The sequence below is a fragment of the Pseudonaja textilis genome, chromosome 2 (genome assembly GCF_049901715.1).
Source record: "Pseudonaja textilis isolate UNSWEBS1 chromosome 2, rPseTex1.2, whole genome shotgun sequence".
NCBI lineage: Eukaryota > Metazoa > Chordata > Lepidosauria > Squamata > Elapidae > Pseudonaja > Pseudonaja textilis.
This window is the reverse complement of record NC_141991.1, coordinates 256,870,663-256,887,104: the sequence shown is the minus strand read 5'-3', so window position 1 is coordinate 256,887,104 and position 16,442 is coordinate 256,870,663. Positions and strand designations below refer to the sequence as shown.

The following is a 16,442-nucleotide window of genomic DNA, read 5'->3' as shown; positions in this document are numbered from 1 at the left end:
CCAGAAGCTTCTTCCGCTCTGACTGGGCCCTGGGGAAGGGAAGGGCCGGGTCCTCCTTGCAGTCTTTCTGAGGACCCCCCAGGGGCTCGTCTGTGTGGTGCCCATGGGGGTGGGGTCTCCTTGGGACGGCTGAAAGGAGCCGCGTTGTAGGCTGGAGAGAGAGGATGTTGCATCCCCTCCCCACTTTGTTGAAGGGGGCGGGGCTGTTCAGTTTTGACACAGATGGCCTCTTGGGTGCCCCTTTCAAGCCAGCGGTCCCCCCTGTCCAAAAAGTGGACTCTGCTGTCTTCCAAAGAGGGACCCTTGTCTCAGAAGGCAGGTGGGCGGCTGCCTCTGGTCCTGAGGAGGCTGTGCTCTCAGCCTGCAGGGCCCGTGGATCCTGCTGTCGCCAGGGCGAAGGCCGTGGCCGTAAGAGCGAACACCACGGCTCTGAAGCCACCCAGGGCTCCTTACAGCGTGGTGTGGCTGAGAACGGGGAGGGTGTCCTCTTTTGTGGCAAATCTGTCATGAAAGGTGGCCATGTGGCGGTGGGTGACAGCAAATGGTCGTAAATGGCGCTGGGCTGCTGAGTACCCAAACTTTGGCCACAAAACGGGGGCGGTGGCTGTAGGGACTCGGGATATGGGCAAGATCCTTCTTTTCAGGAAGGTTGTAACTCTGAATGGCCACTAGAGACCGGTTGTAAGTCGAGGCCTCCCCGTATGGACGTCACTCCTACGTTCCCTTTGACCAAATGCCCCTCCTCATTACCTAAACGGCCGCAAGACACCCGTAAACCCCGCATCTCCAGGACCAGCACCAGGCCAAGGCCACGGAGCTCCCCCACAAACCACGGCCTTGCCGCCAGAGGCCCAGGAGACGCCACCGGACTCACCTTCCATGGCGTATTTCATGTCCTGAGTGAAGAGATTCCACATGACTTCCGCGCTGATCTTGCCCACCGCCAGTTCCTGGGGAAACCTGCGTCCGGAGTGGGAGGAGGCCTTCAAGGGATGCCCCTCGGCTGGGGGCGAGGGGGCCACGTCCCTGGAAGGGAGGGGCTGCCGCCCTGCCCAGGGTCCCCTGGGGTCTCCCCACGGAGGCAGCGCGAAGCCTTCCCCGCCAGAGCTGCCCCTCCCCCCGGGCTCTCCTCAGAGGCCCCCAGCCCCCGGGGCCTCCGGCCTTGGCATGCAGGCGGGGAAGGGGCACCGGACGAGGAGGAACCGCTCTCACCCCTCTGCCGGGTGCTAGCGGGCGGCCGCCACCTCAACTACACAGAGACCGTGCCACAGACGGACAGACAGACACAGACGGACAGACAGACAGGCCCTGCGAAGGAGACCACGGGCAGCCGAGCTCCGGCCGAGGAGAGCGCCCCTTACTGGTTGAGGACGGGGGCGTAGGAGGCCTTGTCCTCCTCCACGATGGAGACGATGAGCGTGATGAGTTTGGGCCAGAAGTCCAGGTTCTTGACGCTGGGGCCCTGCTCCTCGGGGGGCAGCTCCTGCGCCTTGTTCTGGGGGATACAGGCCAGGGCCCTCAGGCAAGGCCCCCCCTCCTCCCCCGCCCTGGGAGAAGCCTTCCCGCCCCCGATTCTCTCTTTCTCTCTCTCACACACGTCCTGCCCGCCTCCTCCAGTGGGGGCTGTGGGAGGTTCTGCTCACCCTGTTTGGGCAGAGGAGGCGGCACCCCCCCACCCCACCCCTGCTGCAGAAGGAAGCAGCCCCCCCTTTCCTCCCCCCCCCTTTAATCAGGAGAAATCCCCTCTTGGCTAGATTTTCCCTTTGCACTTTGAGGATCCGCCTTCCGATGCCAGGACGAATGCGAAGAGCCCTGGGACTTTTCAGCCCCCTCTGAGTGGTTTCATAGTCAGCCTCTTACCCCCCCTCCCCCCCATCTGGGTCCTCGCCTTACCCACCTCGGAAGGACGGGAGGCTGAATGAAGAGGCTGGTCGGGATCGAACTGCTGGCAGTGGGAGTGCAGCGCTTCTCCTGCCCTCCTGGTCCCTGGCCAGGGAGCCCCCGGGGCTCAGAAGGTCTCCTTCGGCTGAATGGGACCCTTCCCCATCTCAGGGGCTCACTGGGGGGGGGCTTTAACATCCCCAAAGACAGCCTGGCTCCCCCACCTGCCCCAACGCACACACATACACACACACAGAGAGGCTACGTACCGGGTCCACCAGATACTCCCGGCTGTACAACTGGTGGCAGTTGTTGAAGATGTACTCGTAGGTGGAGTTGAGGCAGGCCCTGACGCAGCCCTTCACCACCTGGCTGGCACGAGGGGGGCTCTGCAGCTCCTGGACCTGGGGAGACGGACGGGGGAGGGGGAGGAGAGCCCCGTTTAGGGTGGGGGGCGTTGGGTCTCCATCCTGGCCTCTCTTCTCCGGGTGTCCCTGCCGAGAGCCCCGCTTGGACGGAGATCCCAGGCCTGGAGCTCCTGCCAGGGGCTGCCCAAGGAGGGTCCTGCAGGGAGGGGGCCCCTCCCACCCACCCCCACTCCTCTGCCACCCAGGGGGAGGGGAGGGGTCTGTGCTCCGTGCCTCTTAAGCTCCTGAAGGCCCATTGTCACATCCTAAGTCTCCTCCCCCGGAGGAGGAGACCCCCTCCAAATGGGTTATAATATCCTGGAGTCCTGGGAGCTGGAGGTCTTCCGGTATGAACCCCCTCCCGAAGGCACCAGGGCGTGGGGCGCCATCTCAAGGGGTACTTCCCCCTCCAAAGATGGGGCCCCAGTGTACCCCCACCCCCATGGCTGGGTTCCCGCCCCGCTTCCTCTTGGGGAGGGAAAGTCCTGGGCCCGCTGCTTCCTGCGGGTGGGAGGACCTGGCCGGGCTCTTGGGACCCAGCCCCCTGGGGAGAACTTTCCAGCCCTTCTGGGGGAGGAGGGGGCCTCTAGAGCCAGGAGAAGCGGGAGGGGGGCGGGGGGGGGGGGTTGCGTGAAATCCATCCAGCCGCCTGAGCTACAAAGCCGGCTTGACAGGTGCAAAGGAGGCTGCGAGTCCCTTCCGGACAGCCAGCAAGCGGTTTGGCTTGTCAGAAATCCTTTCAAGGCTTCCCGTCAATTGAGCAGAGACGGACAGGCCTTTCACGCCTCCGCCTTTCACGCAGGGCCTCCTCCTCCTCCTCCGCGTAAGACGGCCGGCCGGCCTTGTTCTGGCTCTCCTCCTGCCTCCAGAGGTGCCCCTCCCCCTCCCTCCCTCCCACCAGAGTCCCCCTAATTGGCAAGCCAGGGCTTGGCAGCCTGCCAGGGCCAAGCTCACCGCCCGGCTGCCGGGGGACAGAGGGGCTTCTGGCCGGACTGGCCGCTGCGGACGACGTGGAGGAGAGGGCAGCCGGGAGGATTTCTTCCTGCCTTCACGGGGGGCAGAGTTGGGGTGCCCTGGGCAGAGGGGCGTCTCTGGCCAGGGACCGAGGAGGAGGAGGAGGGGGCCCAAGGAAGAGCCGCCTCCTGCCCTCCAGGAAGCCCCCAGGGTGGAAACTGAGGCTGCTTCAGAGGGAGGGGAGGCCCCGCCACGCATGGGGCGCAGCTCAGGCAGCTGACTTGCTGGGGGGGAGGTTGAAAAGGGGTGGGGGGGGGCTGGAGCACACACAGACCCACCCCAGTGGAGAGCTGGGCCGAAACAGGGGGCTGCCCTTCCAGGCGAGGCCCACTGGGCTGGGAGGAGCTGGGAGGGGCAAGCAGGCCTCCCTCCCTCCCTCCCTCCTCCCTCGGGCAAGACCCTCCCCTCCCCCCAGGCCAGGAAACCCCCCCGCCTGCCCAGCTTCCAAAGTCCCGTGAGGGACCCTGGTTTGGGGAGGCTGAACCCCAAAGATCTGGAGCCCCAAGAACCTGAAAGGATGGTCCTACCTTCATTCGGAAGAAGGTGATGCTGGTCAGCAGGTCCACGGTGGACTTGAGGTCCTGCAGACGCTCCCGGCTGCTGGCGGGGAAGTTGTTCTGGGGCAGGAGCACAGAGGGGCTTTTCAAGGACTGGGGTCCCGGGAGAAGCCACCCACCCACCCTGCAGCAGCAGAAGCAGGGACCCAATCCCGGCAGAAGCTGAGGCTGGAAGGCGGGTGGGGGAGCTGGCGCAAGCCAGCCTGGGGGGTGTATGTGTCCGGCATTTGCTCTCTAGACCCCTCCCCCTCCCTGATAAAGCCGGGGGGGGGGGTAGAAGGGACCTGTGCTGGTTTGAACCTTTCTGGGATGGGCCACTCGCACACACCCACACCTTCCACACCGGGGCATCTGAACACGTCTGAATGGAAATCTTGCCTCCACGGGGCGGGGCGGGGGGGCACAGAGGGAAAGCCGCTCCACCCCCCCTGAGCTCCTTCCTCCTGCTCGATGGCTGTCTCAGGTGGGAACCCTCCGCCCCTGCCAACCACCCGGGCAGGGCGAGTGCGCACTTAGGGGCCAGGCCTCAGGCAGGGCAGAGGGGACTTGCCACCCCCCCGCTTGCTTTGGGCCCCTTCACTTCCCCGAGCCACCCAGGCCCCGGTTCTTCCAAAGGGGCTTTTCCAAAAGACACCTGGGCTTCTTTGGTTCTTTCTTGAGGGCGTTCGGCTTCTCCTGCAAGAAGCTGAAGAAGCTTCCCGGATAAGAAGGGAAACCTCCTCAAGGAAAAACCAAGAAATCCCAGTTGCCTTTGGGATATATGACATCATTCCAAGAGGCAACCAATCGGATGGGAGGAGTGGAAGATGCCGTCCCTCCCCCCCCCCGAGGCAGAGGGTGGCCGGCTGTGATCGCAGGCCGGGTGAGTCCTCCTGATGCTCTGGATCAGCCCAGGATTGGATCCGTAATCTCCCCATGGCGGCACAACCGCTCTGGGTGCAGGCAAGGCCTGGAATCCAATGCCGCCGAGAGCTCCTTCTCCTCCCCCCAGGCTGAGGGTCTCCAGCCTCCTGGGGGCCAGACGTTTCTCCAGATGAGGCCTTCACCACAGACACGCCCCCAACCTAAAGCCACACCCCCATAACCAGCACCCCCTAGGCTGCCATCCAGCACCTGCGGCTTGTCACAAACAGGCAACTTGCTCTGGCCTGCCCTAAAAAACCCGGTTAGCGCTCGTCTCGGGGGATTTCAGGGTGGCAGAGGCCACCCGCCGGGTATCCTTTGTGTTTTCTGTCTTCTGGGTCATCTGTACATTGGCCAAGCGCCCCTTCCTTTCCTCCCCCCAGTTCATTAAAAGGACACAGACGAGCACACACACAATATCCTCGTCACTTACTCAGAAACAAAATAAAGAGACTCCTTACAGGGACCCAGCAAATCCAGCCAGCGGGTCTTGGATCAGCCTCCCCTGGAAACCAGGGGGCTCTGCATCCCCTCCCCCCTGAAAAGGTTTAGGGTCCGGGAGGGGGGGCGGAATCACAGGGACAGCTGCGTTTTGCTCCTGGCTGCGGTTTCTTTCCCAAGGGGGGGGGGGCTGCTGGAGGTCAACCCTGCCCGTCCTCTGGATGCTCCTGGATCCGAGGACCAAAACCCACCCAATAGGGCCCACCCCCTCTCTATTTATTTTATTGTTTTATATTTATTTAAAATAAAGAAACAAAACAAAATAAAATAAATTCCTGGCCACTCCTCTTGCCATAGGGGAACTCTGGGCGGCTTATCGTGACTATTGGGTGTCCCAAATCCTTTCCGTAGTGCAGGTAAAGGTTCCACCTGCCCCCTTGACCAGATCAAAGGAAGCAAGGAAGACACACGCCTGTGGGCTATTTGAGGCTGGGGGCTGCCGGGAGCCCCAAAGCTCTGGACCCACGCTGGCCAGTGGCACCCTGGAGGGCTGGGGGTCCGGGCACCAGGGCAGGCCCTGAAGTCAAGGCAGGCTCTGCCCAGAGCCCGGGGGGGGGGGGGGCGGGGGCCACCTACCCTGTACATGGAGAGGTCGATCCGGAGGGAATTGTGCAGCTGGTCCAGCAGTTTCACGAATCGCTCTTTCTGTCGGCCGCGGGAGGAAACGGGGAGGCGTGCCAAAAGGGGGTTCTTTCTTTCGCTCTTTCGCAGGAGGGTCTGAAATTTGGTCCCCCCCCAAAGGAAAAAGGCATCTCGGGGGGGGGGGTCACCAATGAAATGAAAATACAGGCCAATCCTGGGCGGGGGAGGGGAATTCAACTGGTCTTCACTGACTGAGCGGCGGCCCCTCCAACTGGCCCCGGGGCCAAATGCGACCCCAGGAAAGGGTGGGGCAGCCCCACCTCCGGGGGTCCCAAAGGCCTTTCCCGTAGCCCAGTCTCAAGGAGGGGTGTGTGGCTTCTAGCGTCACCAGGATCCCCTTGACTGCTGCCTCCCCGCCCGGCGCTACCGCTCCCCAGGCCCCGTGGGCAGAGGCTCCTCAGGCTCCTCCCACCCCCAGAGAGAGACCCCAGACTCACCCCAAAGTTTGAGGCGGAGAAGCGGTCGGAGGCAGAGACCTGGGTGGAGGCCGTGGTGTGGGCGTAGTAGGCATTGATGTTGGCCAGCAGGGTGCTCATCACGGCCGGCACTCCGGGACACATGTACTTGGAGGAGAGGCAGGCAAAGTGCCTGCGGGGGGGAGCAGAGGCGTCAGAAAGCAGCTACCCCGGGCCCTTCTCCTGACCCCCGGCCCCAACCCCCTGCCTGCAGAGCCATTGGAGGCCGCCCCAAACTCAGCGAGAGCCGAAGCCCCAACCCCCACGGCCGGCATCTCTGAGCATCTGTGGCTGCTGCTGCTGGTGGGGAAAGAAGGCCCTGAAGTGAGACCCCCCTCAGCAAAGCCCACCCGCTGCTCCCATCCGGGCCCCTCCCGGAGAGTGTGCAGAGGCAAGGAGGCGGCTCCTGGGCCCCTTCTCCGACCAGTCCTCTGCCTCGGCCTTCCTCCCCGGGGCTCCCAGAGCAAAGCCCTCTCCTGCCCACCTCCACCTTCCAGGACAGGGGCCCCTATTCTCACTCCTGCCCCTCCCTCTCCCGGAAGGCGGGCCGGCCCCCCACCCCAAAGGCTGGCCCACCCACGTTGGGGATTCTGGCTTTCTTTCCTCGGCCCTTTCTGGGGCGCCACGAAGGCAGGCAACACAACGAGGCCACCTCCGTCTGGACGACGGCAGGACGCGCCCAGAGGAAGGGAGGAGGGGCTCTGCAGACCCCGACGGGCAGGAATCCTGCAGCCCCAAGGAGGAAAGACTGCCCCCTGTTGCTGCGCCCGGCGGCTCCCCCATCCCCTTCGGTTGGGCTCGTCTCCTGCAGCTCAGGGCTGAGGTGGGGAAGGGTCGCCGGGGGCCGGGCGAGGCGGGGGCCCTTCATCAACGGCAGCCAAGTCGAAGAACCTCTCCACCTTCCGGGGTTTGGGGATGAAGCCTCCCCCCCAGACTGACTTGGCTGCATCCAGGCTGAGCCCCTCCCTGGGAGGCTGGCATAGGCGCCCAAGGTGGGACTGAGGCCGGTGTGGCCGGGGACTCACGTCATGGCCTGGTAGATGGACTCGATCCCGTAGCGCATGGCAAACTCGTCCACGATCTCCTGGCCGATCTCGTCAAAGTAGACCTTCCAGGCCTCGTCTCCTTTGGCCTCGGGGATCTTCACTACGCCGCCCCTTGGACGTCCGTCAGATAGTGGAAGAGGTTCTGGAAGGGGAGGCCCCGAGAGGGTCTCAGGGAAGGACCCACCCAAGGCCCAGGCGCCTCCCCTGACTGCCCCCCCCCCCGGGCCCGGGTGTGGGTCCTGCTCCCCACAGCGCTGTGCTTCTCCTCCAGGGCCGACGGGGGTTGGCTGCCACTGCTAGGTTGTCACTAGAGGCCCCCCCCAGGGTTTCCCAGCCACTGACTGGCCCCCTGCTTTTGGGGTGCCTCCATGACAGCCCTGCAGGCTGGAACCTCTGGGAGCTCCGGGCTGGTCCGGCACATTCTCTGCTCCCGAGCTTTGGCCAGGTGCACAAGGGGGGAGGGGGTCAAGGAGGACGCCGGGGAGCCTTCAGGCAGACTTCCTGTCAGGACACAACCCTGGCCTCTCGCCAGCCCCCCCGCCTCTCCGTCTGAGCCTTGGGGACACCGGGGGGGCTGGTGGCCCCCTTTTCTTGCAGGCCTTTCATGAGCCAAACCGGGTAATCTCATCAGTGCTGGTCTGATGATGGCGAGAGCAGAGCCCTGATGAGGTTTGGGTGCAAGAAAAGGGGGGCCCCCAGGACCCCCCCCGTCAACCCTGAGCTACCAAGATCCTCTTTCCTGGCTCCCTTCGGAACCTCTCGGCCTCTCCTTCCTCCCCCACAGCCTCCCTGCTGCACTGCTCACCTGAGAGGCCACCCCTGTAAAGCTACACCTCTGCTCTTTAAAACCGGCCGGCATCCTGGGCCTTTCCCGGCAGGGGTGACCCACGCCTGGCGAGGGGGCCAAACCCACCACTCAGAGAAGGGGATTATCTGCAGGGAGCCAAGGGGGGAGGGGCGAGGCCAGGGATGCTCAAAAGCGGGGGCTCCTCCTCCAGCCAAGGGAAGGGAGCCCAGCCGGCCGCCGTGCCTACCTCGTGAAGGCAGGTGTACTGGACGTGGTAAGGGGCCACCTGCTCTTCGCCTTTGATCTCCACGCTGATCTGCAGCCGAATGGCGCCCGAGACAGCCGACTTGTCCGTCCTCTTTTCTAGAAGGAACAGACCCCACACACACAGTCTCATCCCTGGCAGCCAAGGCCGATAGGAGCCCCCCCGGCCACCCTCTGCCCTTTCAGGGGGGCCAGGCTGGCTCTGCAGGCCTGGGGGCAGCCGGGGGCAGCCAGGGGCTCCAGCCACCGCTCTGCTGTGGGGCAAGAGGGGCACGGAAACGGGGCTGGCCCAAGGAGGGGGTTGTGCCCCCGTGGGAGTGGCGGGAGTGGCAGCTCCAACCCCCAGGCTGGGACAGGACGATGAAGCCCACAAGTCTTACACGTGGCCAAGTTGGGGAGTCCTGGGCTATGGGGCTCTTGGAGGGGGATCCAAGATTGCCGGCCTCTTTCCTCCACCCCCTGCTCTGGCTGGAGACGCCTCCACATCTGGTTTGCAAGGGGGCCATTCTGGGGCCCGAGCAGCACCCCCTTCTCTTTTCTGGACCCCCCCTTCCTTCCCCTTGAGACCTTCCCTGACTCTGGCCAGGAGGTTCCCGCCCCGAGTCCAGGGACCACACGGAGCTCTCGATCGAGTTGGGGGGAGGGAGGGGGGGCAACTTCTCCACCCCAGCTCTGGACTCTGCCTCCTCCTCCTCCTCCTCCTCCTCCCATGCCCCAAGCTCCTCCCCCTCGAAGCCAAGGCCCTCCGGCCGCCCCCGTGGGAGCATCCCTGCGTCCCCAGCCCCTCCCCAGCCCAAGGGGCACCTGCAGGCTCTCCTTCTCCCGAAGCGCCTGCTGCTGCGGACAGGAAGGACCCACCCAGGTTGTACCAGACGTCCATCTCTCCACTCAGAGTCCGGACTTCGATGATGGTCTGGCCCAGGAAGTCGTCCGACTCCCTCTTCAGCCGCTGCTTGACCCGGGACTTGATGTCGTCATCTTCATCCCAGACACGCACTTTGATCCGGTCGGAGGAGTTGTGGCACTCACTGCAGGGGCCAAGGGGGGGAGGGGCAGATAGCAAGGTCTGTTGTGCTCTTTCCTGCCCGAGTCCCAGGGCAGCCCAGGCAGGGAGGCAACCGACTCCCCCAACACAGCCCCCCGGGGCTCAGGCTGCAAAGGCCCCAGGCTGTGCTCGGAGGGCCCCAAGCAGTCGGGGAAACAGACACCGACCGGGAAGAGAGCAGCTTTCCTAAGCACAAGACTCACAACTCAGTGTAGAGGAAAGTCCTACACTTCACTCCTATAGACTGGGTGCAACCAGGCTCAATAGCAGGAACTGGGAGGGGGATCTCGGAGTCTGAGTGGACAACCAGCTACATAGGAGCCAGCCGTGTGCAGCAGCCGCCAAAAAGGCCAATGCAATCCTATTAAATTGCATTAACAGTGGGATACAATCGAGATCAAGGGAGGTACTAATACCACTCCATAAAGCCTTAGTAAGGCCACACCTAGAGTCCTGCATCCAGTTTTGGTCCCCACATTACAAAAAAGATGTTGAGGCTCTAGAAAAAGTACAGAGAAGAGCAACCAGGAAGATGAGGAGGGGACTGGAGGCTCAAACATACAACGAACGGTTGCAGGAACTGGGCCTGGCTAGTCTAGTGAAGAGAAGGACCAGGGGAGACGTGATAGTGGCCTTCCAGTATCTGAGGGGCTGCCCCAGAGAGGAGGAGGAAGGGGGTCAAGCTATTTTCCAAGCACCCACAAGGAACAATGGATGGAAACTGATCAAGGAGAGATTTAACCTAGAAATAAGGAGGAATTTCCTGACTGTGAGAACAATCCACCAAGGGAACAGCAGTTGCCTTCGGAAGTTGTGGGAGCTTCACCCCTGGAGGCTTCCAAGAAGAGACTGGACTTCGCTCTGTCAGAAATGGCGCGGGGTCTCTCGCTTACACAGGGGTTGGTCTAGATGACCTAGGAGGCCCCTTCCAACTCTTTATTTTCCGTTATTCCATCTCAGAAGGGTTCCAAGGTTCCCTTGGGCAGCTCTTTCTCCTCCCGGACCCCTTAAGGAGGGAGGGGGCCCGTTGTCACCCAGGGAGCTTCCCAGTCCCAAATCCTGTTTCCCCCTTTGAGCCGCTTTGGACCTGGACCTGGTGGCGGCTTCTGCGTGGCCTTGGTGGCAGGCGGAAGAGAAACCCTCCCGGCTGGGCATTCGCTCCACGGAAAGCAAGGAGCCCCTCCGAGAACTCTGCCCTGGTGCGGTGGTGTGGGGGCTTCCTGGGAGGCCCCTGAGAGGAAGGAGCAGCCCTGCGATGCTTGGGGGCGGGGTGGGGGCTCAGTTCCCAGGGGCTTCTGCGTGGGAGGCTGCTCTGGGGCCGAGGAGGCTGCTTGCCCCAAAGGCTCCGCGGTGGCCCTGCCTGCCTTTGCTATGAAGGGGCCGCCTGTTGCCAGGCAACCAAGCAACAGGGGGAAGGGAGTCAGAAAGTGGGTCACACACGCTGGGCCTTGGGGCGCCTCCCCACCCTCTGCCCTCTCGCGGCCGGCCCTGAGCCCCCAGCTCCTGGGAGACCCTCCCCCCACCCAGCCTCCCCTTGGGCCAGGCCCTCCCCGGCCCCCAGGGCCCCCAATTCGGCCTCTTACAGGTTAAGACACATTTAAAAGATGGGGGGAGGAACCTGAGACAGCAAAGATGCCCCCAGACTCCCGAGGGTCCCGGAGGGCCCCCATTTCTGACAGGGACGGGGGGAGGCCCGGAGGAGGCCCTGCAACTGCCCCAGCAGTCCAAGGCGAGGGAGGGTCTTCCCCTTGCGGCCACCACGGAGCCCAAAATGTCGGTTTTTAAGTGAGATGTTTGTTCAGTGAGTTTTGACCCACTTTACGACCTCCCCACGGAGTTTGCTCGTGAGGAGGTCGGAAAGGGGATCATGTGACACCCCCACCCCCCAGGGACGCTACAGCAGTCGTAAATGTGAGTCACCTGCCGAGGCTTTGACTTTGGGTCACGTGACCCTGGGGAGATGCTGCAAAGGCCGTAAAGCCCTTTCTTCCCTGCTGTCGTAACTCTGAATGGCCACTAAACGGTTGCACATCGAGGACTCCCTCCCCTTGGCCGCCTCCACCAGCCTCCAGCCTCTCTGCTCGCTCCGAGGAGCAATCCAACAGAGGAGCCCCCGAAGGGCCACTTGGGGGGGGGCTTCTCCCCCCTCCCTCCCTCCCTCCCTCCCCTCGCTCTCCCCATCTCCCTTCTGAGGGCAGCTCTCTGATTTCGCCTTCGGTGAATGTCTCCCTCTCCACTGGCGCCTCTGGGCTTCCTCGAAGGTCCGAGGGAAAGTCACCTTGCCAAGGGTTTAGGGCAGGGGCCCCTCCATTTGCCTCCCCTGGCATCTCCGGCCGCACCAGGGCCCCCCCTTCCTCAGCCTCCAGGCCGCACTGCGCCAGGCGCGCCAGGGGCATTTCGTCTGCACCGGCCACCCTCCCTCCCTTCCCCGGCCCGAGGGATGCTTCAACGGGTGGGGCGGCTCCCCTTGCAAGGGCAGGCGGGAAGGAGCTTCGGAAAAGGCCAGAGACACGGAGCCGGGCGAGAGGCCCCCCCCCGCCCCCCCAAATTCCCAGGAGGTAAAGAAGCGGATTCTGCCGGTCTTGCCGTGAAATAAGATATAATCAGCTCAACCGGTGGCGTTTCAGGTCTGGTCTCCCTGGCAAGGCTGGCCCACTTTGGGAGGGGAAGTTCTGGCTTCCTCGTTCGCTCCCAGACAGGAACGTCTCGACTTTAGTCCCTCCGGAAACCGTTTCGCCATCGCTTTTTTCCAGGCTGGGTTCTGGAGTTTCTTCTCCCAGAAGGTTTTTGGGTTGGCCAGATATTCGGTTGAAATGCCAGAGGCAGCGAAGATGCATTTTTTTGCGAATGGGAGGAATATTCACCCCCTGCAAGTCCTGCCTTGTGTTTCTTCTCCCCCCGTTCTCTCCTCTTCCCTCCACCAACCGTGGCTCCTTTACCCCCTCCCCTCCCCCCGCTGAACCCCGGCAGGAGCAGAGCCTGGATGTCCGAGCGGGAGGAGCCCAGGGCCAAAGGCCCGGCCACCAGGGCTGCGCAAGGAGGCAGGGGCTGGCCGGAGGAAGCGGCTCTTCAGGCCATTGGTGTGGCTGGAGGTGCCGTGGCCCCACCTGACACGGAAGCCCTGCAACTGCGGTGAGAGGCCGCCTGACAGGGAGAACCATCGCGGGCCCTGGAAGCAGCCTGGCCAGACTAAAGCGCCCTCGGAGGGTCCCAGGGGAAGGGGCTTCCATGTACTCGGGGCGGGGGCCATGGAGACACAGAGGCCACCACCGCCTCCCCCCTCTTCTGGAGGCTGGACTCCAAGGCCCATCCTGCTGCTACCTGCCTCTGAAATCAGATTTTGTACGGCAGGCCCCCGACAGAGCCTGCAGGTGTCGTGAACGATAATGGTGGCGTTTCTTTCTCTCTCTTCCTCTCTCGGTTTTACAAGGGAGCAAGTCAAAGAAGGCCAAGGCCCCCTCCGGCTTCCAAGCGGCTCCTAGGAACCTGCTGCTCCCCAGGGACCCCAGGCCTGGCCCGCCTCGTCCAGAGGAGCCCCAGGGCCACCGAAGCCCCCGGCCATGGGGTCCATGGCTCCGAATCCATTCCGCCCGTTTTGAAGGCAGCCAAGTTGGGAGCCAGCGAATTCCAAAGTCCAAAATAATATCCCCCCGCCTCCCCCCGATTCTTCCACTGATTCAGTTCCCTTGGAGTGTTTCTCCTGGACCCCCTGTAATTCTGCCCCCCTTCCACCCACCCCGCCTCATTCAGGCGCCCCAAGGTCCCCACCTCTCCTCCAAGGAAGCTGCTCCCCTCTCGCCCCCCGACCCTCTTAGCTACACCCCCGAGTCTTCTCCAGCCCCCCACGGCTCCTTCTGAGGTGTGGGGGGGGCCTGTAACTGTGCACGATGCTCCGGATGTGGCTGCACCACCTCTTTATTATGCAGGCCCCCCACCCAAGGTTGGCCCCTCTCCTCTCAGCCCCGTTGCTTAGGGCGCTCCGTGGGCCACTGGCCTTTCTGACGGGAGCCGATGCCCTTTGCCCGCTTCCCTTAAACTGCTTCTCCTCACCAGTCCCTGCTGTTAACAATCCCACTATCGGTGTGTGCGGAGAGGAACGGCTGCGCCCCGTGCCAACACATCGGTGCCAGAACTCACAGGCTCCACAAGGCCTCGAGTGCCGGAGAAGCCAAGAAGCACCGCCGCCCACAGGGCCCCTGGCACAGCCGTGCCATCCCAGCCCCTCCTGGCATAATGAGGGTTCATTATCCTAATTGTGTCGCCTCCCTTCTTTGCCACCTCCAGGAAGAAGCCGCTGATTAGAGGCCTCTGGAGGAGAAGGCAGGCAGGCAGGGAGAGCCAGGCCTCCAAACACCTGCGCTGGGCAGCCCAGCCTGCCTGGGCCCCGAGAGACGCGGGGGGGTGGGGGGCTGCTTCCTGCTCCATGGGCATAGGCACCCCCCACCGAGCGCCACTCAGGGCCGGCTTGGCCACCCGCAGCCAGCCTCCCGCCCCTCCTCTTGGGCCCCCGCTTCCTACCTTGGGCTCGGCTGGGGCTCCGGGCACACGACCCCCGGGGTCACCCCAGAAGGGGCTCCTGCCCGGGTGAGGGGCTCAGAGCCCGGCTCCAAGGAGAGCCTGCCCGCCTGCCCCCCTCGCTCAGGGTGGGACCTCACTTCAGAGACCCTCCTCGGCTGGGCGAGAAGCCACAGACGACGACGGATCCACGCTGGGATTTGGGCGGCCACACGAACCCCCCAAGGAGGGAAGAGGTCCACGTGGGACCTGCTCCCCGGGACACCCGATACGACCCCCCTCTTCCCAACCCCCCTCCCCTCCGTGCCCTCTGCCAGCCCCCGCACACACCCCTCCCCCCAGTGTCCTTCGGGGGGGCGGAGGAAAGCCGAGGCTGCTGCTACTCACAAGTGGAACTTCTCCTCCCAAACGGGGTTCAGGTTCCCAAAAATGGTCTTGGTCCTCTTCTTCGTCTTGCCCACCTGGACGGTCACGTAGGGGTCGCTGGAGCCGGTCTTGTCCTTGGCCTGCAGGCCTTGGGCGCAGACCACTGTCCGGGGGGAAGAGGGAGGAGTCAGGAGGAGCCTCAGGGTGGGGCTGCCCCTCCCCCGGGGGCTCCCACTGCCTCACCCGTGATGGTGATCTTGGCCGACCACTTGAGGTCCCGTCCAGGACGCTCTGCTTGACCACCTTCATCTGCTGCCCGTGGGCCACCTTGCTCTCCCCAAAGACGTCCCGGATCAGGTCGAAGATCTCCGGCTTGTTCCGCTCCCGGATCTTCATCCGGTCCTTCATGGCCATGATGATGTTCTGCGTCCGGTCCTCGGCCCCGTGCTTGGAGCACTTCTCGGCTGCTCCTGCGGGGGGCGGAGGGGGCGTCACCGGGACTGGCCTTTCTGCGCTGCATCGGCCCAGCGGGTGTGGTGATGCCCTTGGTGGGGGGTGGAGGGGAGAGCCACAGCCAGGGAAGGGCAGGATCAGAGGCAGCGGGAGGGGCTGGCAGAGCCCCAGAGGGTCCTGGGAGAGGGGAGCGAGTCTTCTTCGGCAACCGGATTGTCGTCACTAAGCCAGGTGGCCGTAAAGTGCCGTGGTACCATGTGACTCCATCGCTCAGGGCCGGCAATCCTAACCCTTAAATCCTAAGGGACCCCAGAGCCGCCTTCCAGTATCTGAGGGGCTGCCCCAAAGAAAGGGGGGGGGTGTCAACCTCTTCCCCCAAACCCCTGAGGGCAGGGCAGGAAGCAACGGATGGAGACAACCTGGAACCAAGGAGGAGTTTCCCGACGTGTGAGAACTATCGGTCGGAGGGAGGTTGTGGGTGTTCATAACCTGGGGCTTTTTGCTTAAGCAGGGGTTGGACTAGAAGACCTCCAAGGACCCTTCCAACTCTATTTTGATTGACTGAATCCCAGCAATCCACGTTGCCGTCACACCTTGAGGATTGTGTGGGTCAGAGAAGTTTCAGGCAAGAATGGGGGGGCAGATGGGTGTGTTTTGTCCGCCAGCGGCCAGTGGAGCTGGCGGCGGACTCGGACGGTGAGGAGGTTGGGGAGGAACCTGGGCCAGTCCTGGAGTCTGGTGAGGGCTCTGGCTCAGAGGCAGAGACGGGGCCAGGGCCGTCCGACAGTTATCAGCTGCCTTCGGAGTCAGAGATCAGTGGGGAAGAAGAACAGCTGGAGCCTGTTCCCAGTGTGCGCATGCACAGAGCTGCCAGGAGAAGGGAACAGCTAAGGAACAAGGGTCAACTCGGGAGTATAAGGACACAGGTGGATGGTGAACGGCCCCTCCCAGAGGGAATAAAAGAGGAGCAAAAGGAGACAATTAGTTCACTCCAGCATGCTTGCAAGTATTGTGGCGTCTGAAAGGTATCAGCCTGGCAACTCTCCAAGACTGATAAAGCTCTGTAATTGGGAACTATCGTGAAAGACGGTTGGCCGGGACTTTGCTGGGGAGGATATTCATTGTAAATCAAATAAAAGGGGTTTATCGGGACGAGGACTCGGCTTCGTGCTGTTGGGGAAGCCCCGGTCAGGACCGGGTGCCGCAGAGGCGTGGAAGGGAGGCAAGGCGGAAGGGCAACCCAGGTGGGGGGGTGGGGGGTCGCAGGCGAATGCTGGGAGCGGAGGTGCGCCTGCAGGGGCCAAGGGAGGGGCCGTGGCTGGGGCTGCACTGGCTGGGGGCCGGGCTGGGCAGCCTTCTCCTCCCAGGGGTTGCTCCGTAGAGGAGGTGGGCTGCAGCTGTCCTAACGCCTGGCCATCAAGAACGGCAGCCCAGCCATCGGACGGAGACCCCACCCGAGGATTCCCCCGGGAAGCCCTCCGGATGGCCGGCTGCCCCCGGCCCCACCCCGGCTTCCAGCCCAGCAGAGCCTCCTGGGGCCGGGATCGGAAGGGGCGGCTTTCAGCTCCCCGTCCCCTTCCTCCTCCTGCCCCCCCTGGACTCTTTG

The 16,442-nt window shown here is 63.5% G+C and overlaps 1 protein-coding gene across 1 annotated transcript in view; it reads right to left on the bottom strand.

Moving 5' to 3' along the window:
* Nucleotides 1–16,442, bottom strand: part of UNC13B (unc-13 homolog B) — a 112,979-nt gene that overhangs the window by 13,045 nt on the left and 83,492 nt on the right. The window contains 13 exon segments of the mRNA XM_087923234.1: nt 875–960; nt 1,362–1,495; nt 2,151–2,285; nt 3,830–3,919; nt 5,840–5,908; nt 6,343–6,493; nt 7,386–7,515; nt 7,518–7,548; nt 8,441–8,556; nt 9,316–9,485; nt 14,405–14,546; nt 14,627–14,656; nt 14,659–14,853. Coding sequence (XP_087779360.1) covers nt 875–960; nt 1,362–1,495; nt 2,151–2,285; nt 3,830–3,919; nt 5,840–5,908; nt 6,343–6,493; nt 7,386–7,515; nt 7,518–7,548; nt 8,441–8,556; nt 9,316–9,485; nt 14,405–14,546; nt 14,627–14,656; nt 14,659–14,853 — 1,479 coding nt within the window.